This window comes from Crinia signifera, chromosome 3, assembly GCF_055691185.1.
Source record: "Crinia signifera chromosome 3, ASM5569118v1, whole genome shotgun sequence".
Taxonomy (NCBI): Eukaryota; Metazoa; Chordata; class Amphibia; order Anura; family Myobatrachidae; genus Crinia; species Crinia signifera.
In genome coordinates, this window is record NC_139219.1 from 318,669,582 (window position 1) to 318,690,415 (window position 20,834).

Here is a 20,834-nt window from a genome sequence, read left to right on the forward strand (position 1 = left end):
CTGCACCATGGTACACACACCTGAACATACTTATTAGTCTTTCTGGGTGCCTGCGCTCGGTTGTTCGGTGCTAGCTGCTTCACTTTCCTGGCATCCGGTCTGGATTGGGTTGACAAAATTGATAGTTGGATTAGTGCAGCGCTCTGCTCCTTAATGTAACTGTGTGGCGGGATAAATGACGGGCTGGGTTTAGGTGCCTAATAAGTTTTACTTCAAAACGGTGCAAACATACATTAAATTGACATGGGTATGGATACAGCAGGATAAATATGTACAGCAAAATAAATGAATAAATAAAATATGGTCAGATATTTCCAGCTGTAGAAGGTGCGGTGCACTGATCTAAACTTGACTGACAATTGGGTGTGGGGCGTTTAGGGGTTGTGGGTGAGGATTGGTGTGCTTTTTGGGGTTAGGGAATGTCCAGGGGGTGTCTATAATTCCAGGTTGGCGCAGCTGCGGCGTCCCGTGCTACAGATCTCTCCTGCGTTCTTATTGTTACACCGGTACCGTCTGGCAGCTTGCTGGTTGTTTCTGGAGGTGGAGGTTTAATGCAGTGTGGGCAGGGGCGGCCGGAGTAGAGATCGGTGGTGGTAGGTCTGGGTGCTCGGTGTGTCCCCCCCGTGGCTTGGTATGACCGCAGGTTTTTAGCTGTAAGCCGTCTACCTTTGCTGTCAGTCGCCATGGCTGGGGACATGGTGCCTCTGACAGAGGGCGTGTGGACCATATAGATGTATACTGGCTATGTGGTAGTGTGTGGGACCATACGGATGTATACTGGCTATGTGGTGTGTGGGACCATGTGGATATATACTGGCTATGTGGTGGTGTGGGACCATATGGATGTATACTGGCTATGTAATGGTGTGGGACCATACGGATGTATACTGGCTATGTGGTGGTGTGTTTGACCATGTGGATGTATACTGGCTATGTGGTAGTGTGTGGGACCATGTGGATGTATACTGGCTATGTGGTAGTGTGTGGGACCATATGGATGTATACTGGCTATGTGGTGGTGTGTGTGTGTGTGTGTGTGTGTGTGTGACGATATGGATGTATACTGGCTATGTGGTGGTGTGTGTGACCATATGGATGTATACTGGCTATGTGGTAGTGTGTGTGACCATATGGATGTATACTGGCTATGTGGTGGTGTGTGTGACCATATGGATGTATACTGGGTATGTGGTGGTGTGTGAACATATGGATGTATACTGGCTATGTGGTGGTGTGTGACCATATGGGTGTATACTGGCTATGTGGTGGTGTGTGAGACCATATGGGTGTATACTGGCTATGTGGTGGTGTGGGACCATATGGATGTATACTGGCTATGTGGTGGTGTGGGACCATATGGATGTATACTGGCTATGTGGTGGTGTGGGACCATATGGATGTATACTGGCTATGTGGTGGTGTGTGGGAACATATGGATGTATACTGGCTATGTGGTGGTGTGTCACCATACGGATGTATACTGGCTATGTGGTGGTGTGGGACCATATGGGTGTATACTGGCTATGTGGTGGTGTGTGTGTGACCATATGGATGTATACTGGCTATGTGGTGGTGTGTGTTTGTGTGTGTGTGTGTGTGTGTGTGTGTGACCATATGGGTGTATACTGGCTATGTGGTGGTGTGTGACCATATGGATGTATACTGGATATGTGGTGGTGTGTGACCATATGGGTGTGTACTGGCTATGTGGTGGTGTGTGACCATATGGGTGTATACTGGCTATGTGGTGGTGTGTGTGACCATACCGATGTATACTGGCTATGCGGTGGTGTGTGACCATATGGATGTATACTGGCTATGTGGTGGTGTGTGTGTGTGTGTGTGTGTGTGTGTGTGTGTGACCATATGGATGTATACTGGCTATGTGGTGGTGTGTGTGACCATATGGATGTATACAGTGGCTATGTGGTGTGTGTGTGTGTGTGTGTGTGTGTGTGTGTGTGTGTGTGTGTGTGTGACCATATGGATGTATACTGTCTATGTGGTGGTGTGTGTGACCATATGGGTGTATACTGGCTATGTGGTGTATGAGACCATATGGATGTATATTGGCTATGTGGTGGTGTGTGGGAACACATGGATGTATACTGGCTATGTGGTGGTGTGTGTGACCATATGGATGTATACTGACTATGTGGTGGTGTGGGACCATATGGATGTATACTGGCTATGTGGTGGTGTGTGTGACCATATGGATGTATACTGGCTATGTGGTGGTGTGTGACCATACGGATGTATACTGGCTATGTGGTGGTGTGTGACCATACGGATGTATACTGGCTATGTGGTGGTGTGTGTGACCATATGGATGTATACTGACTATGTGGTGGTGTGGGACCATATGGGTGTATACTGGCTATGTGGTGGTGTGTGGGAACACATGGATGTATACTGGCTATGTGGTGGTGTGTGTGTGTGTGTGACCATATGGATGTATACTGGCTATGTGGTGGTGTGTGTGTGTGTGTGACCATATGGGTGTATACTGGCTATGTGGTGGTGTGTGACCATATGGATGTATACTGGATATGTGGTGGTGTGTGACCATATGGGTGTATACTGGCTATGTGGTGGTGTGTGACCATATGGGTGTATACTGGCTATGTGGTGGTGTGTGTGACCATACCGATGTATACTGGCTATACGGTGGTGTGTGACCATATGGATGTATACTGGCTATGTGGTGGTGTGTGTGTGTGTGTGTGACCATATGGATGTATACTGGCTATGTGGTGGTGTGTGTGACCATATGGACGTATACAGTGGCTATGTGGTGGTGTGAGTGACCATATGGGTGTATAATGGCTATTTGGTGTGTGAGACCATATGGATGTATACTGGCTATGTGGTGGTATGTGAGACCATATGGATGTATACAGTGGCTATGTGGTGGTGTGTGACCATATGGATGTATACTGGCTATGTGGTGGTGTGTGTGACCATATGGATGTATACTGGCTATGTGGTGGTGTGTGACCATATGGATGTATACTGACTATGTGGTGGTGTGTGACCATGTGGATATATACTGGCTATGTGGTGGTGTGGGACCATATGGATGTATACTGGCTATGTGGTGGTGTGTGACCATATGGATGTATACTGGCTATGTGGTATGTGTGTGACCATATGGATGTATACTGGCTATGTGGTGGTGTGTGTGACCATATGGATGTATACTGGATATGTGGTGGTGTGTGACCATATGGGTGTATACTGGCTATGTGGTGGTGTGTGACCATATGGGTGTATACTGGCTATGTGGTGGTGTGTGTGACCATACCGATGTATACTGGCTATGCGGTGGTGTGTGACCATATGGATGTATACTGGCTATGTGGTGGTGTGTGTGACCATATGGATGTATACTGGCTATGTGGTGGTGTGTGTGACCATATGGATGTATACAGTGGCTATGTGGTGTGTGAGACCATATGTATGTATACTGGCTATGTGGTGGTGTGTGAGACCATATGGATGTATACAGTGGCTATGTGGTGGTGTGTGACCATATGGATGTATACTGGCTATGTGCAGGGGAGCCGAGAGAGGGGGGGAGCAGGTACTAATTACCCGGGCCCAGGCTTGCTGAAGGGGCCCCGCAGGGGCCCTGGTTCGACCCCTCCCTTCCCCCTCCGTCCCTCCCGGGTATCACCAGTAGCACACACTTATACAGCATGTGCTGTGCTGACAGCAGGCTCAGCATGAGTGTCTCACTGACAGCGTGAGAGGTCATGCTGAGCCTCCTGTCAGCACAGCACATGCTGTAGGTGTGTGCTGCGTCTGAGATTACAGTTTTTAGAGTTTTCTTTTACCCACCTCTAAACATTTTGGGGGTGTGGCCTAAGTGTGGGAGGTGCCCACACCACACAGAGTTAGGCCACACCCCCAAAATTTTACCGGGGCCCGGCATTCCTCTCGGCTGCCCTGGCTATGTGGTGGTGTGTGTGACCATATGGGTGTATACTGGCTATGTGGTGTGTGAGACCATATGGATGTATACTGGCTATGTGGTGGTGTGTGAGACCATATGGATGTATACAGTGGCTATGTGGTGGTGTGTGACCATATGGATGTATACTGGCTATGTGGTGGTGTGTGTGTGACCATATGGATGTATACTGGCTATGTGGTGGTGTGTGTGACCATATGGATGTATACTGACTATGTGGTGTTGTGTGACCATACGGATGTATACTGGCTATGTGGTGGTGTGTGACCATATGGATGTATACTGGCTATGTGTACTGTACTGTATACTGGCTATGTGGTCGTGTGACTATATGGATGTATACTGGCTATGTGGTGGTATGTGTGTGACCATATGGATGTATACTGGCTATGTGGTGGTGTGTGTGTGACCATATGGATGTATACTGGCTATGTGGTGGTGTGTGTGACGATATGGATGTATACTGGCTATGTGGTGTGTGTGACCATATGGATGTATACTGGATATGTGGTGGTGTGTGACCATATGGATGTATACTGGCTATGTGGTGGTGTGTGTGAACATATGGGTGTTTACTGGCTATGTGGTGTGTGTGAACATTTAGATGTATACTGGCTATATGGTGGTGTGTGACCATACGGATGTATACTGGCTATGTGGTGGTGTGTGTGACCATATGGATGTATACTGGCTATGTGGTGGTGTGTGATCATATGGATGTATACTGGCTATGTGGTGGTGTGTGTGACCATATGGATGTATACTGGCTATGTGGTGGTGTGTGTGACCATATGGATGTATACTGGCTATGTGGTGGTGTGACCATATGGATGTATACTGGCTATGTGGTGGTGTGTGACCATATGGATGTATACTGGCTATGTGGTGTGTGTGACCATATGAATGTATACTGGCTATGTGGTGGTGTGACCATATGGATGTATACTGGCTATGTGGTGGTGTGTGACCATACAGATGTATACTGGCTATGTGGTGGTGTGTGACCATATGGATGTATACTGGCTATGTGGTGTGTGTGACCATATGGATGTATACTGGCTATGTGGTGTGTGTGACCATATGGATGTATACTGGCTAAGTGGTGTTGTGTGACCATATGGATGTATACTGGCTATGTGGTGTGTGTGACCATATGGATGTATACTGGCTATGTGGTAGTGTGTGACCATATGGATGTATACTGGCTATGTGGTGGTGTGTGTGACCATATGGATGTATACTGAGACTATGTGGTGGTGTGTGTGACCATATGGATGTATACTGAGACTATGTGGTGTGTGTGTGACCATATGTATGTATACTGGCTATGTGGTGGTGTGTGTGACAATATGGATGTATACTGGCTATGTGGTGGTGTGTGTGACCATATGGATGTATACTGGCTATGTGGTGATGTGTGTGACCATATGGATGTATACTGGCTATGTGGTAGTGTGTGACCATATGGATGTATACTGGCTATGTGGTGGTGTGTGACCATATGGATGTATACTGGCTATGTGGTGGTGTGTGACCATATGGATGTATACTGGCTATGTGGTGGTGTGTGACCATACGGATGTATACTGGCTATGTGGTGGTGTGACCATATGGATGTATACTGGCTATGTGATGGACTGTATTGATGTCTGGTTTGGGCTATGTGATTGAATGTGTATACGGTTTTATATATGTGGTAATGGGGAGGGGTTCTGCCAGTTTATATAGAGGCCAGTGACAGTGCTTTATATGGTATGTATGTGCTGTATACCATGCATTATAGATAAATGGAATGTTCCATGGAACATCTGACTTACCCCACAGTTGGTGGCAGTGTATTGATGGAATTCCCACTATCACTGTTGTTCCAGTTACACCTCTCCAGTGGCGGAACTTGTGAGTGGTGGGCCCAGGTGCAAAATAATAATTTAGGCCCCACACCAGTGGTTGACAGGGGTACAAGCTGCTGGTCTAGACAGCAATGGGCCCCTAAGTCCTCAGGGGCCCCGGTGCAATGCACCTGCTGCACCAATGGTAGTTCCGCCTCTGCACCTCTCTCTCCCTATACAACAACCGCGGCACAGAACAGAACCATTTCCCACCCTCACCCCCTCTCTATTCATACACTACAAATTGTCCACAGCAGAACTGCCACTAACGGGCACAGTGTGATGTGGTGTTACATGGCGCGGCGAAGGATCACCCACACTGAGATGCTGCAACTTCGCACCCACGTGGGGGGGGGGGGGGGGGGGGGGTTGCAGCTCCAGCCAGGCTCCAGGGGGGGGGAGGGGGGTGTTGGAGGGAGATGCGGGCTCCAGGGGCAGAATCACTCATCATGCTCCCAGGTGCTTTCCTCCTGGCTCCTGATCTCCTCGGCGCCGCGGGACTGTTCCTTTTCCTGCAGCTGCTGCTTCTTCAGCTCATTATCGCCCTCCAGTGGCCGACGCCCTAGGCAAATGCCTTAAGCTGCCTAGTGGTGGTGCCGGCCCTGGCAACTCCCACAAGCCGACGGGCTCCCCGGGCAAGACAGTTAACCATTTTTGCCGGGCCGGTATTATCCGTGCACACTGAACGATATCGGCTGCCTAGCGAATCAACCTGAATCAGACCCAATATTTAGTAGTGCGTCCCTAATTAAAGACGCTGATTATTACAGAAATATTAAGTATTATGTTGATGTTGTTATTATTATAAAGGGAAATTATTTTCCTCAGAAAATAACAACGTCTTGTTCTTCCTGCAATATTTATTAAGCGGTACCTGCAAGGCCCCATCAGCAGCTGGGTGTACGACAAAAGAATTACGGTGCTAGGAAATCTCTTGTCATCTCTGCAGCAGTTTGCATGTGATGATAGGAGAAGGGGCCCGGCTGGCAGTACACAGGGTACCTAGCGCTCTAGTTATGTAGAATAGCTTTAATCCCATTGTTTACCAGCTGTCTGCGTAGCGTCAGCAACAAAGGACTTGTACCTGCTTACTAATACATTATAAACGGGCTGAGCGGCAAATGTCGCAAGAGAAGAGTATTAAAGGAGGCATACGTGCTGCAGAACTAAAATCACAGCGCAATTGGGGGCTCATTCAGAGTTGCACAGATGTCATTTTTTGGGGTCGCAGTTTGTACCCAGCTTTACAGGCACAGCATTCATCAAAGGCACAGTGGCGTAAGTTCTTCCCAGTTGCCCAAAAAAATATTGGTGTCCCCCAAACAGCTCAATCCGTAAGGTGTCTGTCTCCAGTAAGACATAATTTTTGCACGTGTCACACCATGGGGCCAAATGTAATAGGGTGAGAGTTTCTGAAAGTAAGAGTAATTTTGGGAGAGTTTTCCCATGTTTTTTAAAGCAGCAATCAACTACATGGCAAAATCAAGCTGGTTTTGCAGTGTAATTGATTGCTGCTTTAAAAAACATGGGAAAACTCTCCCAAAATCTCTCGCTTTCTGAAACTCTCACCCTATTACATTTGGCCCCATGGTGTGACACGTGCAAAAAATATGTTAGGAGGGCAGGTCAGGCACAGAAGCGATATTGATGGCCTACAATTAATTGATTCAAACTGGCAGGGAGGAGAGGCGCCCCCTTGGGAGCAGCAGCCCAGCGGCAGATGACTCCATTGTCTCCCAGAGTTGTACCTGGCCACCTCTGTGGTCGCAGTAATCGGTGCTCCCATAATTATAATGGAACAGATAGGGATCCTTCCAGTTTCCTTACACGGTACCATTACTCCCTTTAAGATACTGGATTGCGGGTAGAAGTGTGGAACACATCCACCTTCCCAACTGTTTTTGCTCACAACAGTCCCAGAACTTTTATTACACATACTGAACCATCCATCCCCTATTAAGGGTTTTTTATATGTTTTTTTTTTGTGTGTTTGTGAATGTTTGTTTATAGAGTATACCGGTATTAGGCCACACCCTCTTTTTTCATTTAACATTGATAAAATTATAAAACGTGTATATATTTATTTTTCCTACTTTTAAATAAAAACATTATTATACACCTAGAAGGTCTAGTGTATTTCCTTATATTGTTTATGGTGAAGGGATGGGCAGGAGTGTCTTCCCTTATCCTGTATTATTTTAGGGTCATTGCGTAGTTTACCCCAGACACCCAGCAGCAACCTTACTTAACCTTGAACTCAAGCACAGTCAGTCACCCCACTTTTTTGTGAGTTTCACTTTGTACTGTTATGCACAATTCTTGGAGCAACCTCCCAGTGGCAAAAGCAGTTCACAATCTCCCTCTGCGGAACATTGAAGCAGGAGCAAGAGTTTAGGGGAGCCGTAAAAGAACCAAGTAACAAACCTGGGGTACAGTATTAATATCTGATTCGAAAGATGGCCAATTTAAATAAAATAAGTAAGTGGTTAGGAAAAGGTTAAATACACAATAATAAAAAAATACATAAACCTAATAGAACCAGTGCTGTACTTCCTAAGCACACCTTCTCCCACCTCATGGTAATGCTCCTGTCTCTTCTTCTTGGTAGCTGCTTTCTGGTCCAGTGCACTGATTGAGGACTCAGATCTACACACACAGTAAACTTGGTAGAAGAAGTTGCTGCCACCGGGTATTTGCAGCAATATGAATATACTATACAGTGGGTGCACAGGCCCAATTGTAATAGCCTGTTATATGTGGACATCGGCACCCAACATACGAGATAGCCGATAGATTTTAAAGTGCCAATTGGTTTTAATGCAAAACATTGCATTGGGAAGCTGCACATCAATGTACTATAGACTATGTACAATTAACTGGTTAAACCACCTTCACAAAGGTGTGCTGCAGACTGACTGTGAATATTTAATTGATTTAAATGATTTACCATCACCTTGGCAGGGACGATGGCCTTCCTGTGTGACTTGATGTTTGAGCCTGGGGCACGGTGCCATGAGAATCGGAACACGTTCCTTCAGTGTGATGTCACCGTGCAAGTGGGAGACTTCCGAGTGACGCAACATTTGGCGTACGTCCATGTTTGCCATCATCATTGGATATGTGATGCCCTCTTTCTGCCAGCTGGCACTGTCCGATTAGCTGACATCACTGGACTTTTTATCAGGTAGGTCCACCATTCCCGTAGTCATTATGTATTAAAGAGCGGCAGTAGTCTATGTCCCAACAGTGTGTATTTTATATGAAATAAATGTTCTGTAAATTATATGAATTTAGGGTGAGTAAGGTGAGAGGGGGGGGGGGGCCTGGAAATGGGCTTTGGCGACCAATCACTGGGTATTGGCTTGGGAGGATTATACAGTAGTTGTCTGCAATTCTCTCCAACAATGGAAAATGAAAACAAAATGCATAATCGCTTCCCCCCTTTGGCCAGCAGGTGGCAATGCAGAGTTGACAATGTTCTTTTGCTTATTGAGAATAGTTTTGTCACAAACTAAACTACTGTATCACAACAACTATATGACTATGGGCCCACAAGGCGAATTCACAGCACATTTGCAGACTACTGTACATGTGAAATTAAGTTCCGAAATCGCATTCCTTTTTCAGAGTAAATTCACCTGATTTTAGGCCTGATGCAGAATTGTGAAAAAAACGCAGAGGTGATTTGAGCACTTTTGCACATGAGCAGTGGTAACTACAACACTGCTTAGAGCATTGTGAGGTCACTCGGAGTACAGGATGCCTGGCTGCTTACCACAATAATACTGGCTGCAGGTTGCTATTCCAGGCACAATGTTAGTCAGAAGCAAGGGCCATGGGGCTGGGGCATTACCCATACCTCCCAACTGTCCCGCTTTCCGCGGGAATGTCCCATTTTTTTGGGCATTCCCACGTCCTGCCCGGGGCTGGCAGTGCCAGGGGAAGGGGGGGCAGTTGGGAGTCCCCCCTGTCACTTGTCAATAGTCTATTTATGCCCCCACATTGGTGAAAACGGGGGCTTGGCCTCGTGGAAATAGGCAATGCCCTGTATCGCTAGGCCACGCCCCCAAATTTTTCAGCACACGCCTTTGGCGAACGTCCCGCATCCAGCAAAGAGAAAGTTGGGAGGTATGATACTGTATATTTTTATGTTTGCATTTTCATATATTTTATATTTTATAAAAACTTGTCAGTAAATGTGCAAAGACTTGTCAGTAAAGAGTAATTGAAGCTATTTTTAACCCAGGACTGTTGCTCTCCACCAGAGTATTGCATACACAAACTTTAAAACTCCTATGTAGTTTTAATACTTACTGTATGTGTGTGTGTGCTATTTGTGGCACTATATTTAGTACAGGTTGAGTATCCCGTATCCAAAATGCTCGGGACCAGGAGAATTTTGGATAACGGATTATTCCGTATTTCTGAATATTTTAATATTTAAATGATGTATTTTGAAGTATCTTGCATGTATGCTGTATAAACACATAAAATACACACAAATATATTTTATTACCACATAAAATACACACAAATATATTTTATTTGTTCAAAAAACAAGGTTTCAAAACATGAAACAAAATTTGTGTACTATATCAGATATTGAATTTGAATGCCAAGCAATCATTTTCTTGCACATATATAGTGCCAGTTACATATCAGGTCACCAGTAGTGCTGTTACAAATGTCCCCAGTGAGTTTTTAGCAAAAAAAATATTTTTTTTTTCACTTTCTGGAATGTATGGTTTTCGGAATAATTCGGATAACGGATACTCGGATACAGGATACTCAACCTGTATATATATATATATATATATATATATATATATATATATATATATATATATATATATGTTTTATAAACAGTGGCGGCTCTAGGGGATGGGGGTTGCAGCATAGTTCAAAATTCAAATGGGGGAGCCACACCTACTTCCATCAACTGCCAGTTTAAGCTGACTCACTGGCAGTGGGCGTGGCTCCACTATTTGAATTTTGAACAGTGTCTCAGCAGCCCCTCCCCTGGAGCTGCCACTGGTATATGAGAAACGTGTGACACTAATCTCTGTTAAGGTGGAATCCCGCCACTGGAAGCTCTGTTTAATCCTGGCCCTGACCCTGACAATTTATTACACGTTGACTTGCAGTTTATCAGCTACATGGCAGGGGCGGGAGGCAATTTGGAAGACCTGTAAAAGCCAGAACCCAGCCGCCTAGGCTTTGCCATAAAAATGACACAACATGGGGAGGGTGTATTACACACGGCATTACCATGGGTTATGTGGGGCATGTTTGATCTGAAGCCAATTCTCCAAGCCAGTTACAGTAATAATTACAGCTAGATACTGGAAGCAATTAATTAAAGGCTGTAATTGAGGAAACACAGGGAAGGCTGTATAATGTTACAGAACAGTCAGGTGGGCAGTGAAAGGGTTATGTGTGAGTCATTAAATAGTACAACTCTAATTAAATGCTTGCTAACGCTAATTAGCAACTTCCGAGAGTTAATTAAAATCAATTAACCCTTTCACTTTGAGTGATGAAGAGTCGAATAAAAAACATATTTAAGCACGGCAAATAATTAACGGGATCAGTTTTGTGTTTAAAGGACCCGCTGAATCCCCAAGCGGAATTTTTCTGATATGAATCCCGAAGTCATAGTACAGATAGAGAATTTTCTCAATCAATTTATTAGTGACGACAGGTGCTGGAAAGAGAGAAGAAGCGGAAGCACACACCTAGAACACAGGGCCTAATTCAGTAGAGCCTGCTAAGCAGCGGTCGTTGGATGCTTTGCGATCGGATTAACACCGCCGGCTGAAAACTCCCACCCCCTCCCCGCTGCCAAATCCCCTCTGTGTTTGCGTACATCCCCTCGCATGGTACAGAGGGGATTTGCTGAAGGAGAGAGAAATCATTTCATGGTCACTGAAGTCTTTTATTTCTGTCGGAGGCTGCCAAAGCCGTTCAGTGCCGGGGGTTGCACATTCGCCCCTATGAGCGATCCTGAATCAGCCCCATATTCTGTATACTGAGGGCCAGTACTACTGTGTTTGTGCATAACATGCAGATTTCTCCGTTACTCATGTGCAAACAAAGGATCAAACTGGGACATGGAAGGCACGGTAATATTACATCGCATGTACTGTAATATACAGTAATGTACCCAGTTCACAGTGTGCCACAAATAGGGCCTCACATATCACACAATAGTGCCGCCATTTCACATTTTACCACACAGTAGTGCCCACAATCCACATTATGCCTCTTATTCAAATGACGCCACATAGCAATGTCCCTTATTCACATTATGCCAAACAGCAGTACCCCTTATTCACGTGACTCTACACAGTAGTGTTCCTTATGAATGTTACGTCACACAGTAGAGCTCCTTATTCTCATTACTCCAAACAGTAATGTCCCTTATTGATTTTAAGTCACTGTAGTGTGCCCTATTCGTGTTATACCACACAGGAGTGCCCCTTATTCATGTTATAAAACACAGTTATATATCTTATTCAAATTTAGGGCAGGAAGTCGAGGACTATGGTCAGGGCGGGCAGTGTCGGACTTTGGTCAGGGCAGGCATCAGAAAAGTCCCACAGAGTGGCAGTTGAGAAGCATGGTATGAGAAATGTATTTGAATGTTCTGTGAATCCTCAGTGGTAACTGGGGGGGGGGGGGTGCTATTCAGGTGCATGGAGATGATTAGCTATTTGAGCATGGCATAGGTGTTTTGCGGGCCGGTCGCTAAAGTGTTTGCCCACTGAGATGCATAATCAGGGCATGATGGGCATCTCCGCAGTTCTGTGAACAAGGCATTTTCCACATTATAATCTTTCACAGCAGGGCCATCTCGTTCTCCATGCTGCCCCTGGTGGCTGAGGCGAGTAATAACAACTTTGTGTCTATATCTCATTTTTGGGACTTCTAAGGCTCTTAAACAGACCCCGTCAGTATATTTGGAAATCATTTCCCTTTAAACACTCATATACTGTACATATGGGTCCTTCACCAGTAGTAAATGAATCACCTATATCGCCCATTGCAACCAGTCCTTTTTCGTTTTCGTTTTAGGTGTTTTAGTATTTTTCTTCCCCTCCCCCCCACCTCTTGTCTGGATGTGAAAACATCCATGATGGAAGTGGTCTGTTCTTGTAATGTAAAAATAATTTGAATTTCAATGTAATAAACATCTGGTTGTGTCCTGTCTGCCGCACTGTGATATTTATCTCTCTGTTTGTACACAACATCTGGCAGCGCCAATGGGGAAGAAACATATTCGATGAAGAGAAAGAACACACTTCCATGGCAATTATTTATAAGGAAAGCTGCTGGATATTCACATTTCATCTGCACATCCCAACTGAAGGATTGTATCAAACATTACAACCAGTAAACCCCGCTTATGGTCTAATGCCCCGTACACCTGGGGGTTATTCTGGTTCACTCGCAAAATCAAATTCACTCTCTAATGGACAAAACCATGCTGCACTACAGGTGGGGCAGATGTAACATGTGCAGAGTTAGATTTGGTGGGAGCAGTACTTCAAACTGATATCTATATTGCAGTTTAAAAATAAAGCAGCCAGTATTTACCCTTCACAGAAACAACATAACAGCCAAATCGAACTCTCTCTGCACATGTTACATCTACCCCACCTGCTAGGCAGCATGGTTTTGTTCATTAGAGAGTGAATTTGCCTTTGGGAGTGAACCAGAATAACCCCTATGGTGCGATTCAGGGTCACTTTTGATTCAATTTTCACTATATAGTCAAAATTAAATCAAAATTGAATGGTTTTCAGCCGCATTCGACCCCGATTCTATGCCGATGCGCGCTCCCGTTCAGTCTATATCGAATAGAAAAATAGACTGTGCAGGCATGACTATATAATACAGATCTGTACTATATAATGGTATAATGTTATATAATCTGTAAAATAAGATGGGTACCCTGTGCTGTGCGATTAGATCCCGATTGAATCAGGATTAAATAGAAAATGAATCATAGGGATGGCTACATCTGTAGATCTTGGGAGGAGCGTAGAGGTTGGTTTGGAAGATATTTTGAGATAAGAGAAGATATATATGTTGGTGTAGTTTGGTTTATGGTTTTGTGTGTGAGTAAATGGATTTTGTATTAAATACGGTAGAATACAAGTAACCAATGAAGTGACTGATAGAGTAGCTTTGCAGACGATGAACGTCTGGCTAGGAAGGTTCGCCTCGCAGCTGCATTCATGATGGACTGTAGTGGTGAGAGTCTGTATTGGGGAAGGCCAATAAGGAGAATATTGCAATAGTCAATGCATGAGATGATGAGAGCATGGATTAGAGTTTTTGCAGTGTCTTGTGTAAGGTAAGGGCAAATTTTGAATATGTTTTTGAGGTGCATGTGGCATGATTTTGAGACAGATTGAATGTGGGGAACAAAGGAAAGTTGAGAGTCAAGGATAACACCTAGGCAGCGAGCTTGAGTGGTAGGAGTGATTGTCATATTCTCAACAGTAATAGAGATATCAGGTTAGTAACTACTATTTATTGATGAGAGGATAGGTAGAGCTGAGTATCGTCCGCATACAGATGATACTGAAATCCAAAAGAGCTGATTAGTTTGCCAAGAAATAAGGTATAGATTGAGAAAAGCAGTGGGCCTAAGACTGAACCCTGAGGTACTCCAACTGAAAGAGGTAGCGAAGAGGAGGTAGAATCAGAGAAACGAACACTAAAGGAGCAGTTAGATAGGTAGGATGAGAACCAAGAGAGGGCTGTGTCTTTAAGACCTAGAGATTGTAGTGTTTTTATGAGAAGTGTGTCGTCAACAGTGTCAAAAGCAGCAGAGGGATCTAGAAGAATTAGTAGTGAATAGTGGCCTTTAGACTTAGCAGTGACCAGATCATTCACAACTTTAGTCAGTGCTGTCTCTGTGGAGTGTTGGGAATGAAAGCCTGACTGAAGTGGGTCCAATAAGTTGTGTGAGTTAAGAAAGTGTGTGAGGCGATTTTAGGCAAGTCTTTCAAGTAGTTTGGAGGTGCATGGAAGTTGAGAGAGCTTGGGTCAGAATTGTGTTTGTTTTTCAGAATTGAAGTAATATCTGCATGTTTGAACAATGAAGGAAAGATAAAAGTAGAGAAAGAGAGGTTACAGATTTTAGTTAAGGTTGGGGTGAGCACATGAGATAGGGATTTACTTATTTGTGAGGGTATAGGGTCAAGAGGACAGAGGTAGTAGAGTGGGAGGAAGAGAAAAGTGCAGATACTTCATCTTCATTCGTGGGATCAAATGAAGTAAATGGGGGACATTTAATAGGATGAGATATTCGGAAAGTGAGAGATTTGGTAAGAAATCTCCATTTTTTTAAAGCAGCAATCATTTACCTTGCAAAATCAGTTTGACTTGTCAGTGTAAATGATTGCCGCTTTAAAAAACCTGGAGATTTCTTACCAAATCTCTCACTTTCTGAATATCTCATCCTATTAAATTTCCCCAACTTAGTCAGAGGGCTCAGGTAGGAATTGAGCAGATCACCAACTGAGTTAATGCATACCAATTGATCTCGGATCTTGTCAATCTTGTCCCTGAAGTAGGAAGCAAGATCTTGTGCATGGATTGTGGCTGTTGGCTTGGGTGAGGGAGGGTTGAGAAGGGATTTAAATGTATTAAAAAGATGTTTTGGGTTAGAAGCTTGAGCAGAAATGAGAGTTTGGAAATGTGTTTGTTTGGCAGTTTCCAGGGCATAACTATGGGACTGGTAGATAGACTTACAGTACAGGTTGAGTATCCCCTATCCGAAATGCTCGGGACCACAAGCATTCCGGATAGGGGAATATTCCGGTTTTTAGAATAAATTGTTTTAGCCATACTTACCTGTCCCCTGATGGTGTCCGGTGGTCCCTCGGCGTCCACGCAGTCCCCGGGCGTCCACAGCAGGCCTCCGGCATCTTCTCCGGGTCTCCAGCGGTCCCAGGAATGCATTGCGCGAGTGTGCGCGCGCACCGGTGACGTCACCGGCGCGCGCGCACACTCGCGCAATGCATTCCTGGGACCGCTGGAGACCCTGGAGAAGATGCCGGAGGCCTGCTGTGGACGCCCTGGGACTTGGTAAGTATAAAAAGAGGGTTAGGGAGGGTAAAAAAAAAAAAATTCGAATGATTCCAAAAACAACGTTTTTTTGAATAATTCGGATAATAGATATACGGATACGGGATACTCAACCTGTATATGTAAAGAAATCCATTGGACTGTGAGATTTACACCATTTACATTCAACTTTCCGTGAGAGGTTTTGTAGGTGTCTTGTTAATTTAGAGTGCCACGGTTGGCGTCTAGGCTTATGTGGAGTGTGGTGGGTAACTGGAGCCACATCGTCAAGGGCAGTTTTGGTTAGGTTCAGGTGTGATACCGCCATCTCAGGAGTAGTTAATGCAGAAATAGGAGCAAGCTGTTGTTTCAGAGAGGTGGAGAGTTCTGGAAAATTAATATTGTTAATATTTCTGCGGGCTTGAGGTGAATTGAGGGATTTCAGTGTCTTAGAGTTTGAAGTAATGGAGGAGAGCATCAAGGTGACAAGGTTGTGATCTGAGTATTGGTGAATTCAGACACTGAGCACAGCTTAGTGAATAAAAGATCAAGGGAGTGGCCCTCCCGATGAGTAGACGAGTCAGTCCATTGGGAGAGGCCGAGAGAGAAGTAGTTAGGGAGCCACAAGGCGGGTACGGGAAACACATTGACGATCATGTTTTTTAGTACAGTGGCGGCATGTATTTATAGCTCTGTATACACAGATATACTGTACAATTTTCTATGGATTCTGTATTAGCCTCTATATATTTATGTTAAGATACAGAGAGGTGATCCAGTTGACAGGTCAACAGTGTCTATGTCAATAATCAAATCAGTAGGTCTACACATGTCTATGTTGACACGTCTAGGTAGACTGATTAACAATCAACACAAGCAAAAGGATGACATGTCAGTGTTCTATGTGAGTTTTCATGATTTTTTTTTTACCAACTTGTTCTTACTTTATGACCCAAGTGGGCATAGATTAGTTTATGTGTGCCACACGCTAATATGGTGTCCTTGTCAACAGATTTCGACATAGACACCAAAACAGTGAAAACCCGTGTAGATCTTTTCCTTTGTCGACCATTTACAGGTCAACATTTTGACAGTGTCGACCTTTCGTCAATGCAGACATAGCTCACTGCGACTTTTTCCATGTGTCTGATTCTCACACCGTATTACATTTGGCTCCTGGTCTGATTTACAGATGTTCGTGAAATCGATGGTTTATAAATATCTCTGATTCTTGTCAGTCTGCGTATGACCTGAAACTGTTCTGCATATTTGCACAACGTGTCCTACATTATTAATGCATTCCACAGCATGATTGACATGGTGGGCGACGGCATGTAACAGTCCATCTCTGAGTCAGGCTCATAGCACACACATGTAAAAAATGGCGGGACTATTTGATGTGCAACATGCGGGCAAAGATATCTCTATAACATTTTTTGCGCAAATTTGCTTGTGTAGAAGATAAAAGGATCTCCTGGTATGAGTAGGGACTATGGGCGTAACTATAGGAGGCTTGCCTACCCTCCCGAAAATCGGGTCCCCCTCCCGGCCCCCCGGGAAGGTCGGCAATCCTCCCGCAATTGCCAGGCAGCTCCCGCACCCCCCTTCCGTGCTGCACTAATTACCGGGTTTTCGCGGATCCGCGGCAAGGGGCAGGACTAAAATGACGCAAAACTAGTCATTTCATGTCATTTTAGCCCTGCCCCCTACTTGCGGACCCACGAATCGCGGCAATTGCATGGATTGGGGGCGGGGCTTTCAGTCATCAGCCGCATCCCCGCCCCCCGACCTGGAGACCCGGCTGTCCTCTCCGGGCTTCTCCCGGAGAGGCTATTTTAAAAGTCAGCAAGTATGAACTATAGAGGGTGCAAGGGGTGCCATTACTATGGTGCCCGGAGGCTAAGGGGGGCTTAGAACCAGGTTATAAAGCTGCACACCAATTTCCCAGATTCGCCTGCTAAGCAATTGGGTCTGATCCAGCCTGAATGGCGTGGCATTACATTTTCAGTGAGAGGAGTACAGTATGTAGTGAATGTTACAATGGTAAGGAGGCACTGTAATTTGCCATCATTTGAACTGGAGGCCACTTTAAATTTGGCACAATATGTACTGGAGGGTACTAATGTGTCATCTGATCTGCTGATTGAGGCGCTATACTTTTACATAATAATTACTGGGGTACTCTTGTATGGCACAATATCAAATGGACACAATATAAGCAGTGGCGTAGCTTTGTTTGGGGCGCCCCCCCCTCCGGCTGCCCGTGCCCCCCGTGCCCCCTCCCCTCATCGCTGCATGCTTACCTGTCCGCGCGTCCCGGCTCCCCTCCTGGCTTCAATTAATTCTATGCAGACGGACCACGATAAAATGGCCTCCCCCATACCGCAGACAGTTTCAGAGAACAGTCTGCTTTATGGGGCGGCCATTTTATCGTGGTCCGTCTCCATAGCATTGATTGAAGCCAGGAGGGGAGCCGGGACGCGCGGACAGGTAAGCCTGCGGGGGATGGGGGGCGGGGGGATTACTATAGCACCGCAGCCCCCCGGCGCCCCCATATGCACACCGCCCCCCCCCCCCCGCGACCGCGGGGGCTGCGGTGCTATAGCTACGCCACTGAATATAAGGTAGCATAATATGAACGGGGGGCACTGTATGTCATAATGTGAATTGGAGATACTGTGTGGTATAGTGTGTACTGGCAGCCGTATTATGTGACATCTTGTAAACTAGGGATCTACAGTATGCTGGTTTATAAAATAAACGCGGGTACTACTATGGGGCATAATAATAACTAGGGCGCTACAATGGTGCAGAAAATGAACTAGGGTACTAGTTTGGGGCATAAAATGAATAAGAAGTCTCAAGAATTATAGGAACAGGGCCACCTTCATTGTGTTGCTATGCGGACCACAAAGTACTGGTTACACCCCAGGTAGGGACAATGATGCACCCCTCTGTTGTCGTACGAACGCTGTTACAATAACATGATAACACGCCGTCCCCCACCTGCTGTATGTGTTTAGGTTCCGGTTCGCCCCATGCCGAGCTGAAGCACAAGAATACAAATCCCTGCCTCTCTAATTTCCCTCTTTACTAGAAAGCATTAAAAATCCTTATTTGGCAGAATAACTGGCACATATATCGAATCTGCTTATTCTGGGCTGTTAAGTAAGTTTAATTAAGTTACTAAGTTAATGTTGCAAGCTATCTACAGAGAATCTTATTGCAATAAACTGAGGAAAGGGAATAGGAATCCTAAATTGCCTCATTTTTTCACAGTTGGAATTGGGGACTAGCTAGCCGCTTGTGCGGAGAGAATTCCAATTTGCCTGTCGCCCTGAAGGAATCCAGGTTATTCTGTTGCAGGCGAGAGAAATGTTTCAACGTGAATAAAGTCTTGTAACAATTTACTCTCTCCACTGACTACTTTTGCTACTGATATTATGGTTTATTTCCTTTTTTTTGCCCGGTTAATCGCGCAATAGTTCAGCGTCGTATTTTTGGTGGGGTCATGGCCGAGCGTACACAGGGACGGTGCAAGGGAGGGGTGGGGGCGCCGCGGTGCCCACCGGGGGGGGGGCTGAGGGGAACCTGCTGTGCGGTCTGGCAGGAGCAGGCAGGGGTGTACGTGCCGCGGGGGTACCTGCGGTGCTGTGTATTAAGCTGGCCAATCAGCATGCGGCAAGTGTTTTCAAACCCAGCAGCGCTTCCCGCGCCTCCGCCGGATAGCGCTAGTTATTTGCTAATCACTGCAGGGACCCTGCCGCCGCCAGCTTAATACACAGCACTGCAGGTAGTGGTACCCCGCGGCACGGACACCCCTGCCCGCTCCTGCCAACTCCAGTCTCTGCACCTCCGCTCACCTCCATGCGGGGGGGCGAGGGGCGAACACTATGAGCGTACACTATGAGAACGTTGCGTGGGATCTGGCTTGTTTGAACAGATTGGCGAAACAGATAGGAATCGGTGTAATGTCTTTTTTCCTCGCACATGTGCCGGCCCCGTACAGGCTGCAGATCAGCAAAACAAATAAACGATAAAAGAATGGAAACAAAATTACCGAAATTTGCAAAGTTTGACAAATGTTGGCCTGCAGTTGCCACCAGCTAATGGCTTGCCATGATTAATAAGAGCAAAAATAATTGCATTTCATTAAGATTGATGACACCCCGTCTGCCCTCCCTTCTCGTTTCCAGCCCTAAAGTGGAAGGAGATGAAGTTCTCATCTATAACGGCTCCTGCAACATCACCATAGAAACAGAGGCAGAGATGGAGTGCGAGGCCCTTAATCAGCCAATTACCGCGCAGATTACTGCGATACGGAAAAAGTGGCTCCACAACACTCAGGTACATAATCAAATCTTTTTTACAGACTGATTCAAACAGTTTAAAATTAAATTTGTAACAGTGTGTATACGTTTGACGACCAAAAAAAAAAAAAAGCTGAGTTATGGTAATATATAATGCTAAACGCTCATGGACGCCTGAAAGCCCTCTCTGCTGTGGAATAACTGAATTTATTGTTAATTGGAAGGAAAAAAACCTGCAGTTAAACATATCATTTAGGAAAAACAAATGAGGGCTATCCTTCCTCCTCCCGTAAATGGCTTTAGAGGTATTTTGGCCCATTAGGCTTCTTGTATTATTTATAAAACCAGGAAGTAATATTTAAAACTAAACGATAATCTGCAGGTGTTCCGCTATAGGCAGTTGGAGCAGATGAAAAATATCTTGACGCAACGCACCAAAGTATTCTAATGCAAAATAAAATAATACCACAAGGACTGGTGCAAGGACAAAAGTGTCCTATGGGAAGAGCACATTTACTAGGAGCCATAAGTATATTATCCAGCAGTTGATTTTCAGGGGAGGGGCCGGACTGGGGCGACCGT

The 20,834-nt window shown here is 45.3% G+C and overlaps 1 protein-coding gene across 1 annotated transcript in view; it reads left to right on the plus strand.

Annotated features, from left to right (window-relative positions):
- Positions 1-20,834, plus strand: part of PKHD1 (PKHD1 ciliary IPT domain containing fibrocystin/polyductin) — a 378,814-nt gene that overhangs the window by 64,955 nt on the left and 293,025 nt on the right. Inside the window, exons 25-26 of the mRNA XM_083175049.1 lie at positions 8,824-9,046; positions 20,139-20,289. Of these exons, the coding sequence (XP_083031175.1) occupies positions 8,824-9,046; positions 20,139-20,289 (374 nt within the window). The remainder of the gene's footprint in view (positions 1-8,823; positions 9,047-20,138; positions 20,290-20,834) is intronic.